Source organism: Trematomus bernacchii, unplaced genomic scaffold, assembly GCF_902827165.1.
Source record: "Trematomus bernacchii unplaced genomic scaffold, fTreBer1.1, whole genome shotgun sequence".
Classification (NCBI taxonomy): domain Eukaryota; kingdom Metazoa; phylum Chordata; class Actinopteri; order Perciformes; family Nototheniidae; genus Trematomus; species Trematomus bernacchii.
Genome location: NW_022987727.1, coordinates 10141716 through 10162696, shown reverse-complemented (window position 1 = coordinate 10162696; position 20981 = coordinate 10141716). Strand labels below are relative to the sequence as shown.

The 20981-nt window shown below is 34.6% G+C and overlaps 1 protein-coding gene across 1 annotated transcript; it reads right to left on the bottom strand.

Moving 5' to 3' along the window:
* Window positions 1-805: 805 nt before the first annotated feature.
* LOC117494387 (scavenger receptor cysteine-rich type 1 protein M160) lies at window positions 806-20663 on the bottom strand. Its single transcript, XM_034145284.1, has 19 exons — window positions 20588-20663; window positions 19069-19380; window positions 17314-17421; window positions 15706-15909; window positions 14784-14972; window positions 13771-13928; window positions 13010-13169; window positions 12229-12579; window positions 10247-10549; window positions 9826-10128; window positions 8919-9215; window positions 8002-8298; window positions 7338-7610; window positions 6314-6498; window positions 6033-6144; window positions 5410-5556; window positions 3999-4106; window positions 3213-3350; window positions 806-1991 (listed from the first exon to the last, which is right to left on the bottom strand). The coding sequence occupies exons 1-19, from the start codon at window positions 20637-20639 to the stop codon at window positions 1816-1818; spliced, it is 3873 nt and encodes a 1290-aa protein (XP_034001175.1). The 5' UTR covers window positions 20640-20663; the 3' UTR covers window positions 806-1815.
* Window positions 20664-20981: the final 318 nt, after the last annotated feature.

The window sequence follows — 20981 nt, the reverse complement described above, 5'->3', positions numbered from 1 at the left end:
ACTACACAACACAATGACACTTGTAACTCTGTTTCACTGACGGAGCACTATGTCTCCGCTGTATTTATTTTCCAGCTTCAGCCACACAGCAGAGCTAATCCTGCATCATGATCCCTCTGAAGGCCTCTCTCTGCGAGGCCGGGTGTGATGTTTACATATCATACGAGGGCTGCTGCTTACAAATTAGTCCCTTTGGGTGTATCGCTGGCACTGTGATCTCAGTGGACGTTGGCTAACTCCTGACTAAACATGTGAGGCTCAACATGTCCGTCAATCTCTTAAATGCAGCACCAGAGTGTCTGCGGCTCCCTTACGGAGGGCCTTGCTCATGTTAACATTTGTAGCGAGCAGCTGCTTTCTCACTATGTCTCAACCAAGGGGGGGAAATATTGAGGTGATTTCTAACAATGTTCAAATGCATGGAGATGAAATTGTATTTGAACTGTTCAAAACAAGAAAGAAAATATATGAAAAATATGAACTAGAAATAACCCAGCAGTGGATTGCAGGCAAACTTGAGTCATGTGAAAATGATGTAGGAAATGGCTTATTGTGCTGTGTATCAAACTATATATGACTTATACAACATACAGTTTGATACTCAACATCTGAGCCATTTCCTATAAGTCTGTGATCCATCAGATGTAGGTAGATGATGAAACCTAGTAGTGGTAATAGCATACACAAAACTGCCGTAAACACCAAATGGAAATAGGAATGAATAAAACAGACATGCATTAAGTCGGGCAATTTCCCGACATAAATTGTCATGAAAGACACTCAAACAGACGACAATAACAGCCAGTTGAACGTTCACACTCGTTTTATAGATTAGGTCAGTTTGACATTTGTGAAAACAACGAATTACAATGAGTTGGATTACAAGATCGTCTTTCCTAAGTATAAAAAGAACATTTTGATGGTAAAATCTCAATGGTATACATTCTTACAAAGCCTATTTAACAAAAACTACCCAATGTGACCATTTAGTATATTCTTACAAAGCCTAAACAAAGAAATACTCAATGCAAGTTTACTGAAGCAGTTATAAGTTGGACTTCTGTAATATTCATTTTATTTTTGCTGTAACTATGCTAAATGGAGAACATTTTATGACTGCTTTATGCATTGTGAATATATAATTGTTGACCAATCTACAAACTACTGTGAAAGTAATCGCTCGTAAAATATTGCATAAATCATAGAAGCTCTAATACTGAATATACTTTTTTTTTTTTCAATAAAACAATCTAAAACATAATATGATTACAGATACATTCTGAGCACATTTCATAAAAGCCATATGAAAACAAAACAAGAGAAAGTTACAAATATGTTTCTTTTTACAAGTTCTAACTGCTCTAATTTTGTACATTTAAAGAGAAACTACCTCATTCATCTTCCTCACCTGTGATTAGCTTGCAGGCTAAAACTTTGCACATTGTATAAGACTCACTTTTGTAAAATAAGAAGTAAGGGCAATGTCTCTGCAAAGTACAAAAATTAGCAGTACACAATCAGAGTTTATTTCCTATGTACAAGTAAGACTCTATTTCAAATCAGATCATAGTTTATGAATTAAAAGTTAGCTTTAATCACTATTTCAGAGTCATTCAATTAGTTTTATCTTTTTTTTTTTTCATTTGCTGAAGTCGCTGGAATAAACTTAAAATTGTCTGTAGCATTAAAAGATTCTTTACTGTAAAAATATTGACAGCCTGTAATGTTGGACTTTTTTTATACACGCTTTTGTTGGAGGGAATGACAGCTAGGTGTTTGGGGCGATCTGCTTTGCCAGCTGAACCCAGGGTTGGCTCACCCATCCTGGCCTGGCACCAGGTAATCATCGTCTCCCTCCACTAAGAGAGGTTCCTCTGCGGTGCTCTCCTGGGGGCTCTCGTGGACTTCTGCTTCGGTCTGAGTGAATTCAGGGTAGGCTTCAATGTCGTCGTAGTCCTCCTGCGGGTCTTCCTCCTCAACGGTCACCCCATCTGTAGTGAGAAAAACTGCTGCATATTAAAACGTGTGATTGCTTACAATGTGCAAATAATATTGGTAATTAAAAGGGTGGCACTACTTAGAATCAAGAGATAACACTATGGAACTTCCCCGATATATCATTTATATTACAGTTTTCTGAAATACAGTGCTGTAGGAATGAGTCCTAAAACCAAGAAATCAGTTAGCATTTTACCACTCCTGGTTAGTTTGGAAGTCAACAGTTTTTTTGCGTGTTTTCTATTAGATGCCTGAAATAAGGTCTGTGGTTAAAACAAGATTAAAATATTTTCATGTTTTGATCTACAACATAAAATATGTCAGTAAATACCCCACAGGTAAACGTCCCAACCTTTAGCGGTTGCTAATAAGTGACTAAATGAGCATAAAACACATTATCCGCCTAAAGTGGTGTTAATATGTGGAGATTATCCTGCTGAACAAACGTGTAACTATCATAAATGTGTGTTTGCCGCCACAGATGTTATTTTCTTCAATATTCCAAAAATGTAATGGAAAATTCCCTTGCTTTTTGTCGAGTGAAACAGGGATATAGTATCTTCCGGGTCGGTCTACAGAAATACATCATGTCTGCACCACTCTATTCTATGTATAGAAAAGCAAAAGAGGCATCACCTATTAAATATGAGCACATGTTTATACATTTCCAATACAGACATCTGGTGAACAGATAAAGCCAGGTTCCGAATGATTTCTTCATTATGTTGACATATTAGAGGTATCACTCCTTAAATCAGAACAAAACTGTTAAAAGTTATTTAAAACAAATCTAGTTTTACCTTGCTTTAAGGAATACAAATGTTCCATTGATCAGGCTATTGATAAAGCATAGGAAAAATAAATCCTTCTGTGACCCTCAGAGCGTGTTAATATGTGTCCAATTATGAGAATAGGGTAACAACAATGTATGTAATAGATATGATAATCAAACTTCTCCAGTTGGAAGTATCTTTTGTATCACAATTTCTCTTAAACGTTATTTTTAAATATATCAATTTATATCATATTCAACTTTTGGTGAATCTGGGAAAAATGTACTGACTCAAATAAAGAACTAAATGTGTATTTATGGATGTTTACTTGACCAATACATGTTATGAAGCACTTCATCCCAAAAAAGACCCTGTTTTTGTAACTGTAGTTTCTAGCTGTCTAACTGTAAACAGATGGGATTAAGCTGGAGCAAAACTTTCCTGACACTTTATCCATGGGAACAACCTGGAGGAGGTGTTCTCCTTCAGCAGCAGTGAGGGTCTGGAGGGTCAGGGGCTGCATCTCAGCAGCATCACTGACATCATTGTTGGAATGGAAGGAACCATCTTCTCTGAATCCTGCATCAACAAAACAAATAAAAACAATCAAAGACACTTAAAATGGTCCAACATTTCAAATCACAATGCCCTGTGTTTCCATTATGAAAACGTAAAATATACAAATTAACTTAAAAAATGATTTCTTCAGTATTCTAAGTCTGTGCTTATCCTTGCAACACAAATAAAAACTATGAGGTATAATGACAAAATAAAATGACAACTCAAACAAATGAAAGAGTGACTTTAAATAAATGCAAACAATATATAAATTACATTAAGACTAAATTACTAAATATAATTTATATTTGACACATTTATGGCCAAATATTGTAGTGATTTTGGCAGTTATGATGTGAGAATTCTAAGTATCAGTTTTTATATATAATATGTGTAGAAGTATATGTGCTGTATATGTAAAAGGTAATTTAAAAGACACACTGTACAGAAATGATACAGTAAGATGAAATACAAGTTACTTAAATATAAAGGTAACATTGCACAATACTTGTAATAATGTATTGTGTAACATAAAGCAATGTCAAATAGAATACTGCAAAGTGTTAGCATTTTTGACACTCAAATAGGAATAATCCTGGTGATATATTTGTAGTCAATGATTATGATTCCACTCCAAAAAATACATGAATGAATAAACATGAGACTCACTGGCTGCTCCCAAGTCCTCCATCTGGTTTGACATGTCCGGGACGTTGTCGTAGTCTCCACTCTCAATCTCTACTTCTTTTGTCGACATTCTCTTTCTCAAAATTCTCACTGCATCAAAAGAGCATGAGACATTAAACTGGTCCGAGACGAAGGACTAAAACTAGACAAGAGTCGGAAAAACTGTTTATACGTTTATATTATTAATTTTCTCAACAAATGAACAAACACTTGATCAAAAACATTTAAAACCAAGACAATATTTATTTCTGAGATGTGGTGGAGTTGGGTTAGGGTTCAGCATAAAGTAGCAATCTACCTCAAATGTGTACTGAAGAAGATTACTTGAGAAAAAGTACTTTTCCATCAAAGCATGTATACTTTAAATATCAGAGTGTATACTTATTGTTCCTTCAGCTGTTATGTATGTAAGCTATGTACTTCCTTACTGTTTGCATATTTAAAGTCTATGCACATGCACAATGCAGTATATATATATTTGTTCTTACTTTTACCTATCTTTTATATTATAAAATACAAGTATGAACCTGAAAATGAGCATGATGTTCTGCATCTGAACTCTTTATAGTACATTTGGATCATTTGACCTGTTTTGGCATTTAAAGCAGTAAAAACATCTTAAATGGATTCTTAAAGCGTGAAATGTGATTGCTTTTCCTAAAGTGTAATATAAAGTAAATTATATAATATTGGCAAATATAAGTTTATGTGCAGGTGGAATCTTAAAACACAAAATACTCAGATTGGCATGTTGTTAGTGCTGATGGTTTCAATCATAATAATAACACCTACTAATACTTCAATGTTGTTTTCTCCTTTACTCATATAAAAAAGTATCATATAAATAATGTTGCTGACTCATATATTCTGTTTAAGATTAGAGTATGAGAGAATGTGTGGGTTTAGATGTATTTTCTCTATAAAGGGATAGTGTCAATATCAATCACCCATTCATTATTGACCATTAGTTATGTATGGATGTAAAATACATATGGTTGGCAAACTGACTGATTATAAAACAACAATTATAAAAGGGTTCTTGATTCTTGTAAAAAATGTCCCGCTCCACACTGTAAAGGGTTAGAATATGACCATAGGCTATGGAAGAGCCAAATGAGTCATTAGTGGGTGCTGGTCATGCTGCTATTTATATTCCAGAAGTGAAATAAATATTGTTGCTTGAAAAAAGCAGCAGTGATAGGGTTATGAATATTGGTGTCATACAGTGGTCAGAATATAGACAGAATGCAACAAGACTGGCCTCATGTGGCAAAAAGGCTCCAATACATGTTCATTACACTGAGATGATCATCATGGTATACCAGAATAGCTGTTGCAATGTTCTACTTGTTTAAAACAAATAGCATAAGACAGTTAATAATAATATACTCACACGATATATTCTTGCCTTTGGTGACAATGCAGATTCGGATAATTACGACAATTATTATCACCAGAACCAAAAGTAATCCTACTCCCAGGATAATGCCCACTGTGGGGAACGAAGGGACTTCAAGCTTTATAAACTTGGACACGTAACCTGAAATCAAAAGACAGAATCAGATTGAATATCTGGTGTACATCCAGTAGGCTTTCAGGTACAAGGAATTTGCTTTGGTGTATCGATTGCCAAAGCAACTTATTTAAAGTGCAATCAACCATGAAGAACTCAAAAATAGCAAGAACCCTAACTGGTTCAAATAAGGCTTTTTATTGGCCTGGGTGCACTGGAAACTGATGGGTTTCAGTCTACAATCGACTTCTACAAAAATGTAATATAAAGAAATACTATAAACATGTACAATATATCTAAATTAACACGAAAGCTCTGTGCATTTATTGGAACTGAGTTTTCTGTAGAAAGGTTCGAAATTTTATTCCAGAATTGCCTTTTTTGCATTAACGATTAGATGCTACTTGTCAAGGTAATCAAATCTGATTTTTTAATGTATTACTAGAGTATTACAGGTAACAAATATCTGACTTATTGGGAAATGACAAGTTGGTTTGGGTTACCGTTACAGTAGATCTCCGCTGGTTTTTCGTTCGGACAACTCTTTATTTCAACACAGTGCCTAGGGTCATTGTGATCTTTGGTGCAACTCAGTGTTGTTGTTGCCAAGTCGACCTTAAAACACAGATTTGACCATTGTATTTATTTATATATATTTATAAGGACAGTTTGTAGTGACAAAGAAAATGATTAAAGTTAAATTATACAGATTTTAAAATGTTCAAACTAATGACTGAAACATTGCTAAAAATTACAAAATCAAAATTGGAACAAAAATATTTACCTCTTTTAAATCGTCAGATCCCTTTATGCTACTATTGTAGCCTTCACAATCAAGCTTTTTACACAGTTTTTCCAGAAGTTTCTCTGGAAATGTTGTGGCCAGGGGACACACTTTTTCCCACTTATTTCGATAGTTGACTTGAATCTGACCTCCACATTTTTCTGTAGAGTTGAACTCGACATTGCCTGTAGGAATACAAAAATATATTTCTATGTTAGCCATTTAAGGAATTTGCTAGCTAAGCTAAGCTAAGCCAAACATAAATACTGGGAGCGATAGGGAAGCAGCTAGTGTTGCCTTAAGCTATAAAAACGATGGTGTTAATAAGAGAAGTTGCAGTTTAAATTGAATTTCTTACATTAAATAAACAAAATTCAAGATAAATTACAAATATGTAATGTCCTACACACAGCTACAGTGTAGTTGTGCAATGAACAACTTGGGTCACAGGATGCTCATATAATGCAATATATAAATATATACAAGAGATAAAAGACATATCATGTTTATTTGTGATATTTAGAGGTGCTTGCAGTTTTTACTTTGATAAAACAAAGTGTGAAGCAGCTAGCCTTGCTGTCTGTACAGTGTGCTAACCTAGGCTGATCATCTCCTGGCTATACTAAGCTAGGCTAATCGTCTTCTGGCTTAAACTAACATATGAGTAGTACTTAACTTTAATCCAACTCTTGGCAAGATGACAAATAGTAGGTGCAAATGTATAAGTATATTTAAGTGTCAACTTCATTCTGTAATACTGTGTATTTCAATGGGTTTATTAATTCAGCTGCAAATATCCTGAAAATAATTAAATTTCAAAGGGACTGACTTGAAATGTACCAACACATGCAAACACAAATTTAGTATTTCCTATTTAACAGACAATCAAGTACATTTACATTTTGATTACATTTAAATAATCATATAAGGATTTGCATTCCAAATAATATCAATGACATGATAGGCAGAAAGTTTACATGAATACTTTTGATTTCCAATGGTACATAAGCACATACCTACTTACCAGCACAGAAAACCGAAACCAACTTTGTATCACACTTTCCCTCGACTCTCTTGCACTGGCCGATTTGATAATGGTTTTTCTCACAGTTGACATGGAAGTACTCTTTATCCTTAATCGGGTTTTTGTCAACAGAGAAACCAATGGCGTTGCTGCAATTCAGTTCTTGGCAAACCAAACGTGAGTACCTGTCTTCCCAATTTGTGCTGCACACCTCAAGGTCATTTACCTTCAATTCACCAGTACACTTTGCTGAAAGTTTGACCTTAGGATCATCTAGAAAGGAAAGAAACAAGATCAAATATTAAAGTAAAATATTACAAGTTGTAGTTTTCAGGTGCTAGCATACTCAGCTAGCAAGAAATCAAACTCATACATTTGTGAATTAGTGAGTTTGTGAGGTGATGGTAAGCAGATATATTTACCTTTACCTGGCTAGGTGTCTTCCCCTACTACTAAGCTACATTAGGCTAATCATCAGCTGGTTGTAATACATATTAAGCCTTACATGATTTTGGAATCAATAGTCTCTTACAACTCTTAATAAGATAGCAAATAAGCGTCATGCCTTACATTTCAAACCTTTAATGGTCAATAGAAATGCTTGTAAAGTAGGTAATTTAATGCATCTATATTAACGGAAATGGCAGCAGGAAATATTTTATACCTTGACATTTAATAAAGATCTGGTTTGGGTTGCTAGATGACGTTTTTTTCTCACAGTCCCAGATGGACTCCAGATTCTGTACACCTGCACAGCTGAAGCTCGTTGTCCAGGATGCAGCTGTCTTTCTTGTCTCATTTGACATTAAATTGCCGCATTTAAGATTGCTGCAAAGTATCTCCCCCATAGTTTCTGTCCAGCCTTCAGTGGAAACAGCACTTCTTTCTTTCTCCTTCGAGTCAACTAACAGATTTCCACTACAGGCAGTGTCACCACCTACTAGCACAAACGTACTCGAGCCTGAAAAAAGCAAGAAGAGATGAGAGAGGATTAAGGAACAACCAATACCACCAAAAATGTAATAAGCAATAACGTAAAAATGTAGATTACATTTTAAGGATCTAAAGAGCATACACTGTGTGCTAATATTTGAAAGTTAGCTGAGAAAATTGAAAATGTTTTATGGTAAAAAGGGAGCAACAGGGTGCAGCAAGCTGGCTAAGCATAACACAAAGAGTGTGACTTAAAATCCGGACCAAAACTATTCTGGTGTATAACCACCTTAAAAAAATCACGCTGTGTGGTAAAACATTGATTAATCGGTGAGATTTATCATTTCATTAAATGTGTTATTGACCAACGGTTGGAGCCAAGCTAGCAGTTTCTGGATGCATCTTTTATGCTAGGCTCAGCTAAGCATTTCTATGTGGTAGTTTGGTATGTGTCTTAGAAGCATCCGAGTGGTATCAATAGTCTCATCTATCTCAGTAAGAAAAAGCAAACAATAAATGATATATTTTTAAGGAAGGTCCCAGATATACTGGAACGCTAGAAGAAAAACATTAGCTGAACATTTTTCAGTCCGGGTTAACGATCTACAGACCCTAACTTTTCCAACATACAACGATAATAACACTTACTGGAGCATTGGAGGTCAGCAGGAGTGCATGGGCCATCATTAGTTTTCATCATACATTGTGTGACCGTGTCATCTCCAGAACACTGTATTTGTGAAATGACAGGACCTTTTGTTGTTTTGGGTCCATCTTTAATCTCATCTACTGCCTGACCACAGCCCTGCTCTCGACAGATGGTGTTTCGTGTTTTGTTGTCTTTAAGAGCATCTTTGCAAACCTGGAGCCATTTGTTTTCGTAGTTCACTTCCAAACCTCCAGAACAATTTTCTCGGGAAGGAGTAAATCTGGCTTTGACACTACCTGTAACAATGAAAGATACAGAGTTATTTTGTTATTTAAATAAAACAAACAAGATATAATAAATATAAAATAAAGTCAGTCACATGACCCCTGAGTTATGGCCAGTTGTGTGTCTTGTGGCTAAGCACATCAGAGTTTACAGGAACATTCTGATTAACATCCATCCATCCAACCAACCAATCAACTCACCCATCCAACCAACCAGGTACATTGGCAGTTAATTATCCTTTGTTGCCTGAGCAATAACTTCATTTGAAATAATGATTTAACATTTTGGAAATTCACGAATCTTATTATTGTGTATTCTCATCTTCTGCATCTTGTATGAACAGGAAACATGTTGTACTTGTATTGTTTTGTGTTTGTGTTTTTATCTTGTGCAACTACTGCAAAATGAATGTTCCCCTCCAGATTGTACAAAAGACTGTGAAATGTTCATGTAACTACCTAAGCAAACCAGAATTAAAATTTCTATTAAAATAGAAAATGTTTTGGTCATAATAATACACAAGGCATTCAAGCTCACCAAAAGAATAAAACACAACGGTTTCATTAGGAAAAACACACACGTTTTTGGGGAATATACAGTATAGTTAAAACATTTCATTACCTGAGCAAACGACATATGCTGGATTATCGTCACAAGACTTATCATTGTCATCAAAGCTGACCAAGTTACACTTGGTCGGGTTGTGAGTCTTCTCTGTGGAGTGCACACTCTTGAACTTCACGTCCCTTCGTTCCCTAGTCTTGGTGATGGGCTTTAGGACATGTTCACCACAGTGCTGGGATTTACACACCATACTGGAGTCGTCGTCTGTCCACGGATTCGCACACACACCACCGCACTTCTCTTTCAAACAAACATTGACGTACCCCCAACAGTCTTCGGACAGGTTAAATGTTTTTACTCCTGTTGTGGCATATAGCAAAAGGGATGAGGAAAATGGAATACAGTGGAAATATACACGTGTAATGAGAAAGTTGAAAACATTTTATGAGATGAAAGTTTCCACATAGTGTCACATTACCTGAGCATTTCACAGTGGCAATTGTGAAATTGAGGTCTTTTGGATTTTGTGTTTCTCCACAGTCAAACAGAGATGTTTCGTTGTGTGAGCAGTTGTACAATTTATCCCAAACCTTTTCTTCTGGACCAGGCTGGGTGTTAGTGACATTCAAAGCTTCCCCACAATGCGTCTCCCGACACACGGTGTTTGCCGTCTCTTGGTTCCATGTTGCGTTAGACCCGGAGAGCCAGTAAGTTTGTTGGAGGGTTTTTATCCCCACCTTGCCAGAGCAGGAATCTTCTTCCAGAATTATCATTTTATGCCCTAAAATTGACAAAATAAAGAAAGACAGTTAGTTTTAGCTTATGATAGACTGGTAATGTGTTCAGGGTGGCTTCCTCTTTTTTCAAATGCATGCCATTTTAGGCTCATGACCCCTCACATCGTAGACTTGGAACTACCGAACGACCGTTTATTTTTCTCTTAGAATCATGAAATGGGGAAATGTAGTTATAAGTCAGAATCAGAATCATAAAGCATGTATTCATCCCACAGCGGGAACATTGACAGTGTCACAGCTGCAAGGTATAAAAAGGCAGATAAAAGGCGAAAGGAGAACCAGTAGAGTTACATATTAAAGGCACACGTTATTAAGAAAATTAATATATATCTAAAAAACAAGTGAATAAACAATGGTAAAAATTAAGGAGCATTATTTAAAAAAATAAGTGAACATATAATTTTTTTACAGTATTGAAAGATTGTTGTTGCGTTGAAAATGTGTATATAAATTGTTAAAACAATTATGTGTAAATTGATCATAAGGGTAGATTGCTCATTAGCAGTGGTATTGCACAGCAGTTTTGATATCTATATGTATTGCACCTCAGTGCACAATCTATGCATAGTTAAATAATAACTCTTTACTCTTACATTGTTCAAAGAAAGAAATATATGTTAGGGTTCTCGCCAAAAAGAAAATGTTTTCTGAAAATGGCAAATTATTTAAAACTATCATCAACCCTACAGTTCCCATCAGCTTGAGAATTCTGAATTGGTATGTATTGGTATGTGCAGTGTGTCATATTATATATTTGATAATAGTTTTTTTCAGATATTCATATTTGTTGTACGATTTGTAATTGTTACATTGTTTTCAAACTAGGAAACATAGAATTATTATGAAATACTGGAACATTTATATTCCATGTGATACATTTAATTAATATTCTCAACAATCTAAAAGCAAAAAAAAGATGTGTATATTATCAATCTAGTTTCCTGCAGCTGTTTCCAGCAAGAGCAATGATCTGTTCAGCAAATTATCTGTTCAGCACCAAATGACAGACAGAAAAAGTTAACCTTTACATATCACTTGGTGAGAAATATCTAAAGAAATCATATTTAAAAAAACTCCAGACTCTACAATGTGGAGGACAGAATCCAGTGTTATTAAGGTCCTTTACAAAAGTAGAACACTACACTGTAAAAAATACTCCATTACAAGTAAAAATACGCCAACTGCAATGAGATTGTTACCTAGGTAAAAGTATTTATGTTTAGAAAAACTACCTAAAGTATTAGAAGTAGAAGTACATTGTAGAAAAGTTCTTACAATTCTTAAAATAAGTAAGCTGGAAGAGTGAAACAGATTTACTCAAACAATACTTAAACAATTATCAAAATTGCTGGTAATACATTTTTGTCAACCCACTCACTGTTTGAGGTGTACTTAAAACAATGTTGGATATATACATAAAATAATAGCTGTTAAATAAATGTAGTGAAATAAAAGTACAATATTAATTCTAGTGGAGTGGACAGAAAATACTCAATTAAATTCCAAATACCTTACATTTCTGCTTAATGACAGTACTGCAGAAATGGACTTAGTTACATATCACCAAAGACAGATTCAAAGTCATTCACACACACATCTTGACTCGAACCGACACTTTGGAATTGGCACAATAGAAGGTCAGACGAATGGAAAACACACTCACCCTCACAGGTTATTCCCACTGCCTCCTCCTTATTCACGTTTGAATCCGGCCTTCCAAAGTCTGAGTTTCTGCGGTTGCTGGTAGTCCTTGTGACACACTTAGATATGGAGACATCATCTTTCCCACAAGTTATAGTCTTAGACAGAAATGTAGCTGAACCCGGGCTGTATTTTTGAAAATCGTCCTTATTCTTCTTAATGCTTTTTGTACATTTCAGTTGATTGCAGACGACCTCTGAATTCGTATCTGTCCATCCTTTTTTATCGACCCTCTGCCATTTGCCCTCGTACTTGATCTCTAGTCTGCCGGCACATTTCCCAGGAGTGTCCTTCAATTTCACCTCCATGCTGTCTGTTCCATGACAGCAAGAGAATTGTCAAAGATTCAAGATTCAAGGCTTTATTGTCATTAGCTACAGTGTTGATATGTCAATGAAAAACTCACAGGCTCCTCCAACAATATAAATAGCACACAGAACAAATAAAACAGATAAAATAGTGCAAGTAAATACAAATAAAATAGAAATAGTGCAAGAAGAGTCCATACAAGTAAATGGAATATGATATATTAGATAAATAATTGGCAAGATGCAAACAGATGAACGTTATGGATGTTCTTTAAAAAGTGCAGGTATTAATAGTCGTATGGCCTGTGGGATGAAACTGTCCCTGAGTCTGGTAGTTTTAGACCTGACACTGCAGTAAACACACGCTGCTGTTTGGGCAGGAATATTGTGATTTCTACGTTTATTTGGTATTACAACATTGCTGCCGTGTCTCACCTGAACAGACTACGTATGCCTTGGAAGAACATCTGAGCTTTTTGTCCCGCTGGGCTCTGCAGTGCCACAGGGACGACTCTTTCCCTGAGCACTCCACATTGTGCATTATCCCATTGTCCATTTCCGCTCCTCGAGGACTCTTCTCATCGTTGCTGAGCACCTGGAACACAGCGTTTATGGTTATATCATTAAGGATCCATGTCATTCATTAGTGGCAAACATTTGATCGGAAGGGCAGTCATTTACAGAGACATTTTTTTTCAATGATGATGATTACTATTTTTGATAATTCACAAAAAATATTAATAAAACATTTTATTAATATAACATTGATTAAGGCAACAACAACAATACAATTAATTTGTATTATTATCTAATAAAAAGAACATCCACAATAATACTACTTAATATTCATAATATTCTTATTATTAATATAAAAAAACACAATCAATACAAATATTAATAATAATAATAATAATAATACAAATAAAAACTAAAATACTACAAACTAAAAGTAATAAAAAATAACATAATAATGAAAATAAAAAAAACAAATAGTGATGATAATAATAAGAATATTAATGTGATTATGAAAAGTAAAACATTTACAATTAAAAACAGATATAATCATAATAACAAGAAGAAAAATATACAGTATATAATAAAAATACAAAAATAGAGAGGGGCTGCTCAACAAATTGACATAAGCTTGCCTTGGATAAAATCTTTGTTATTAGTGCTTCTTAAATCTGAAAACTCACAGAACTGCCGCAGCGTAGCTCCTTGCAGACGACGTCAGCTTCCGTATTGGTCCAGCCCGAGGCGCACACCGGCTGAGGAGAGTTGTTACGCATAATATAGACTTCACCATAGCAGCGGCTGGGTTCCCCATTGTCCATCAGAACCACTCTCACATGATCTGTGAACAGATAAAGGTTTATCTTTTAAAAACATTATTTAGTAAGACTCTTTAATTTATCATTTTGTCAGTTGGATAAAATATATAGGAAAAATTGTTGTGTTTCGGCAGAGGTGGGAGAAGTACTAAGATCTTGTTCTTGAGTAAAAGTAGAAGTACCAGAGTGTAAGAATACTCTGTTACAGTAAAAGTCCTACATTCAAAATGTTACTCAAATAAAAAGTATTATCATCAAAATATAGTTAAAGTAGCGACAGTAAAAGTAGTGATTGTGCAGATTGGTCCATTTCTGAATAATATATATGATATGTTTTATAATGATTGATCATTAAAGTGTTCTCAAAGCTGGTAAAGGTGCAGCTAGTTTGAATGACTTTGTATACTGCAGGGTAGCTTGTGAATTTACTCCAGGTGGAACTAAAGTCTGATTTAACACTTGATTATATTTCACATCATTAGTCCACATCGGCAAAAAATAACTAAAGGTATTAAATACCTCTAGTGGAGTAAAAGTACCTCTGAATAGGACACTGAAAAAACTGAAAAGTTTACTTTAATTAAATGTATTATGTTAACAGATTTCACATAACTGTTTGAGGTTAGTTCAAAGCAATACAATTACGTCTTAGGTTCAACTTAATAATATTGCTTTCGACTAACCTATAACTGTTATTTGAAATTTGTTGACATAATACATTTGATTAAAGTCAACGTTTCAGTTTTTCGAGTAGTGGGGTAAAAGTAAAGTATTAAGCAGCAAAAAATGTAATACTCAAGCAAAGAGTTAATGTACTTAGTTACTTTACACAACTGTGTTTAGGTTGCCTTTGGTTGAATGTTAGTGTGTTGGACTACCTGTGCAGTTGAGCTGTAGGCCGTCAGCAGCTAGGCTGGAGTTGGCAGATGTTCCGCAGTGCATCCGCTCGCACCACTCCTTACTGTGATTGTTGTTTCTGAAAGGAGTGAAGGCTTCACCTACCCTCTGCTCCAGCCGACCAGAACACACATTGGATGCGTCTCCGGAGAGTTGCAGTATCTCATGATCTGTGAATGAACCATTTCCTTAATTCACACTTGCTTTCAATAGAAATTGATTTACTCCTGGATAAAGGCAGTTTTAAACACTCGGTTAAAGTTGAATTGAAACAACAACAAAAAATTGATATAAATAAACAAAAACAGGAGACAAACTACTGTCGCCGTTTTGACCATGTGGTTAACATTGTTCATTGAAAAAAAACAAAAAAATAGATAGGTTAGGTTATGGATATGAAAAAAAAGACATGACAGACTCCAGTCTCCTGGTTAAAAGTTGTACAACAATAATAATAATAATAATAATAATAATAATAATAATAATAATAATAATAATAATAATAATAATAATAATAATAATAATAATAATAAATGACATTTATATAGCGTTTTCACAGTGCTAAATGACACCTTAGAGATCAATAAAAAATAAAAGTAAAATTAAAAATAAATAAAGTCTAATAAAAAAACTCCATAAATAAAACATTCAAATATGAATGAAATTCAAAAGCACTTGGAATAAAAGTCCAATAAATAAATAAAAGTCCAATCAAAAAATATGTTGGAGCCATCCAAACTGATAAGTATAGTTCAAAACTTTGCAAATAGTTTTATACATTAAAAACAAACAGGACCGGGATAAAATAAGTTTTCCCTCAGAATGTATCGACAATTAAGCTTCGTTTTATGGTAGATGATTCTATGAGACCAGGTAGTGGTTCAGTGTGTGAGTGTGTGTTACCTGAGCATATGACAGTCGCAGGATTGGGACACGCTGAACCTTTTTTCTCAGTCGCACACTGCCACAGATTAGTTAGGCCTTTGATGCCTGAACAATCTGCCCACATCTTCTCTGATTGTTTGAGAGTGATCCACGGCTTCTTGGGAATTTCCTTGGCTGTACCGCACTTCAGGCTTTTGCACAAAATATTTGATGCATCTTTGTCTTGATGAGAAGGATTATAAAAAAGAAATCGATAAATGCATTACAAGTCAAAAGCATCCAAAGCTCCTTTTAACAATCAAAAGATTCCTATCTATTTCTTGTGATAGGAATAACAATTATTAAACAAATTACAAGGAATTGGTAAAAATATAATATCTTAATTCACTCACAATGGTATCATCTAGTAAATGGAACGTATGGAATTGAGAAAGAAAGCATTAGAATCAGAAACCAAGCTCATATCTTTGATGAAAAGTGGGATAGAATGGGTCAATGAAAGAACACAAAACATATATAATGACCAGGGGGAAAGATCTGATCATTTATATACGTATGAGCATCAACGTTTTATCCATTATGTGTAATCTATATCTTATAGGTTGATGTCAGTTTGTTTTGTTTTTGTCTTTTCCTGATTTGTCGATTGCTTTGAAGTTTTTTTATGTATCTGAGTACTTATTTTGTTAAGTATGCCTTGTAATCAAATCAAATAGAAAAAGAGCGGTCCCATACTGTCAAAAGTGGTGCCATTTTATGTAGCAATGTTAAAGAAACGAAAAGAAAGTATGAACCTTAAACGAACATCATACGTCTCGTTGAAAGTAAGGAAGAAAAATTGGGTCATGTATGTCATGTTTCAAATGATTTGTTTCACTAAAGAGTGACTTACCCTCTGAATTCCTCTAGTAGTTATAGCTATCATTAGAATTAATAATAGTATTATTGTAATTAATAAATACCTGATGCCTGAAGAGTTGGAATTTTCCAATACTTCCCAGGAGCATCTTCTTTTTTTTGCCCTTACACATTTCTCAATATCCTTCATATCTAACTTGAGACCATTTGGAGGGGGCCAGATCCCTTTATGTGTTACCATACATATTCTACAAACTACCTAACTTTAAAATGTAGATGAAATGTTTGACCTGTTCCTCAGCCAGCTATAACAGTAAATGCTGTTTAGACATTGATGCATTCGTGTGGTAATGTAAAATAAGTGAGATAAGATGGTTTAAAGACCGAGAACATCTTCCACTATTCAGCCGTCCCACTGACCCCTTTATATTTACTTTACATGAGAAAAAAAGGATTTCTGTTTTGAACTCACGCAGCACGTTGGTGTTTTTTATTTTTATTATAATCCTGCTTATTATGAATATGTATATGATTTTCCTTTCAACGTATTAGTTTAGTTCGCTTAAGTTTATCATTTATATGAATTATGTTTGTGTTTTCATTTTTTTTCAAATTTCTGTCTTAAATTCCCACAAAAATAACGTTAGGATTCAAAGCACACAATAAGGCGTATTTTATTTGTTTTGTTTCACCTATATGTCTATAGAAAAAAATATGTTGTACAAACATAATCAATAAATACAGGAGTTTGCTGTCTGCATCTCTTACCCCAGCCGCTGTCCCCACAGAAGTACCCAGGATATGTCTGTCCTGCATCGGTGGAGTACTGGACCGCTCCCGCACACGCATACCCCTGCAGGCTGATGTTGATCTTATCTAGAAGACAAAAAAAAGATAAATCAAAAAGGTCCTCCTTATCCATTTATTATTATTATTATTATTATTATTATTATTATTATTATTATTATTATTATTATTATTATTATTATTATTATTATCAGGATTACATTTATCTGACGCTTTTTCTCTCAGCTACTCACGATAAATGCAATAATCCATGAAAAAAAAAAAATGTTTGCGTGTTGTTGACCAATTTTACTTGAGGGGGGGGGGCAGTCATTTTATGAGAGAGATTTAATGCGGGACATTATAGACAAAGACATTGTTCAAGATTTTATCATTTTAGTTCAATATAAAGTCATAGCACAAAAAAACATGAAATACAAATAAATCAAATACCAATCATGGTGTCAATGACTAGAGTTTTATAAAATAAAATGATTAAATACATTACTGTTAACTTCGCCCTGAGTAACAGCACAGCCTTTGCCTATACTGCAACACTATCACAAATGGTACAATGAAAGACTCTTCTTTCACAGGGGGGGTCAAAGATCAGTGCTACAGAGGCACTGGCCCCTGTTGGCCCCCCCAAGAACCGCCCATGGTTTATTGGACAAGGTACACACGGACCAGGCAGGTTTGTGAGGGAAGATTTGTAGACGTTCTGCTGTCAATGGGGAACGGGGTAGCAAAGAGGCGTGGGTTTTCTGTCATTTCATCACCATTTTTCACAACATTTACAACACACACAAGTTATACATAATGCATAACAAGGCAACAGGCATGTTTTTGATGTGTGGTACCTGGGTCCTGCTAGCAGTCAAAGAGCAGCTAGCCGATTGGCCGATGCAGAGCAAATCGCACATGCTGGAGGGAATGGTTACATAGTCTTGGATGTATGATCCAGGTACCACTCAACCAAAGAATTCCTGTTTTGCTCCAAAATGGTGGAATGAGCTCCCCATTTGAATCCGGACGGCAACAATTATACACATCTAACGTCTCAAACTGATCCCCCACCCCCCAAAAAAACTCTACTTTTACGTTGAAAGGTTTAGCCTATACTTGAAGCCAATGCAGTGGGCCCAAAAAGTGTTTGAAAGCTAGTTGCAGGATGCTTGCTCTTTGCTAGTTGCAGGATGCTTGCTCTTTGAATTTGTATCTTCATGGTTAAATGCAATCACTTTTGTTCTTTTACATATGTCAGATGTCCATCACTGCCTGGTGAATATACATTATTAAATATCTGCTTTTCAGGTTTTTTTATTCTCCATTTCTTTTAAAAGTAAAACAGATGTATTCATTAATGAATTCTCCTTTTAACTCTTTTATTATAAACCCTCTTATAAGTATATACATTTTATTTTTAGTTCAGTACGTTTCTTGTTTATATACAAATACTCTATACATTTTGATATATTTTTTATAAATATATTTATTTATGTAGCTATTTTTCAATAGTTTTTTCTCTTTTCTGTCTGTTATTCACACAACAAATCTGAGTCAAGGCATGTTTCTCTATTCTTATGCCTATATTTAAAGAGTTTGTATCTTCATGGTAAAAGGCTTGTATTGTAGATTTGGCTTAGGGTTAGGTAAAGGAAATGAAATGTAACAAAATAGTCATCATGTAATTTTTCAATAATTTGGATTAACTTCTCAAAAGTTGTTAAACCTTACTTGAACATTGGATCTTCCTCAGAGTCCCAGTGTCGAACTGGCTGATGCCGAAGCCGGGATGCGTGCACTCGCCCAGGTGAAGCTCGTCCCCTTTGCATTCCACCTCGTTCAGCCACACTCGATCGATGGGCAACATGGCGGGCTCCTGGGTGCTCCCAACTCCTTTACCACACTGAGTGCTCTTGCAAACCACGTCTTCAGTTTTGTTGCTCCAGTGTTTGTCCCCGATGTAGCCCAGCTTGTTGTCATGGTAGATTTGGATGTAGCCTTCACACGGGTTGCTTCCATTAATCAAAATCAGACGGTCCTCACCTGCTTAGAGACAGGAGAGATCATACAGGTAAACAGTATTTAAAAGTAACAGTTACAGAGAAAGAACATGTCATTAAATGACAGTCAAACTGGTGATTAGAAATGATTAACATCCAAATATGTATTTTAAAAGGAATATTAAGAAGACACATTATATTTAGAATGTTATATTGTACATAAAAACTGTTTAAAGGATATTGTTCCTTTCTAATCACAATTTTTTGGGTATTTAATCCCATTTTGATTCAAGTTTTACTAAAGAACTTTCAAATGTAAACAGTTATCAGTGTTCCATTTTCTTTGCCTGGTTCAAATCTAGGATTCTTTGGGAGAAATAATAATGAGCTGCATGGCTATGATTAAGTTATTTATTTAAAACATTTCATTTTAAACAGCGTAATCACTCGCCTGAAACCTTTTCAAAGTATATTGTCAACTCAAAAAGCATGTAAGTGCACATTAAATATGTTATATATATATATATATATATATATATATATATATATATATATATATATATATTTATTCATTCACTTATTTGTTGTGATTTTTCTTTTTACAACCTAACATACCAATTTCTTATCTCTATATGTGCGATGGTAAAATGTACTTTTAATTGGGTCAAATGTTCTAAAAAAAAAATAGTTACTGAGCTCTGCGGTACTAAGAAATTATTAGTATTTTCCCATTTTTGATGATATTTAAAACATTTATTTTCAATGATAACACTCAAATGTTCTGATTTAATTTGAAATAAATTGTTTAGGGAAATAACCAATTGATTTGACAAATCTGTCATTTCTGAATTATTCGCTTCTTGGTTTCCTATATTTGTGTATCTTATTCAGCACTATTTATAGAAAAAAACTGAAATATTCTTACCAAGAAAAAGGACAATGTTACCTCAGTTACAGCACATTTTCATTTAGTATCTGTTCTATGCTAAATGGTATGCCTGCTTGTAGACATATTTCATAAAACCCAATATTAATAATTACACAAAATGTAATTTAGATAGCTTTCAGTAATTTTGAAAACTGTGTCAAATTAAGCATAAGTAATATTTAGTTTTAAGATTGTGGCACTGCAGGATATTTTAAATAATAAATCTTAACTACAAAAAAAAACAGTTTTGAAAATAATTGACATATTGTGGCATACACACGGTCCAATTGGAATAAGTCACAGATTTAGAGTTGTCACTTGCCTTTAGCGATGGCAGTGCAGAGCAGGAGGAAGAGGAAGAGGAGCAGCATCATCACTGCAGGTCACCCCTGAGTGAGGCAGACCACAGATCAGCTCTCAGCTTTATACTGAGCAGCCCCGCACACAGCTCTGCAGTGGGGGGGCTCAGCTGGACTTACATATATCACCTCACTATTGAAGAAAACAATTTGACTTCATGTTATGGAGGATCTTGGGCAGAATAATATAGTAGAAAACATTAGTTTAAAATAAAGTTGGTATGACTTTTGGTCATTTACATACACTTTTCTGAGAAAAAATAAATTGGCACACGCTGTGAACTGTTAACTAATTTCATAATCAAAAGTAGAGTTTGCATGAGATTTCCTTCCACACTATGAGAAATGTCATAATGA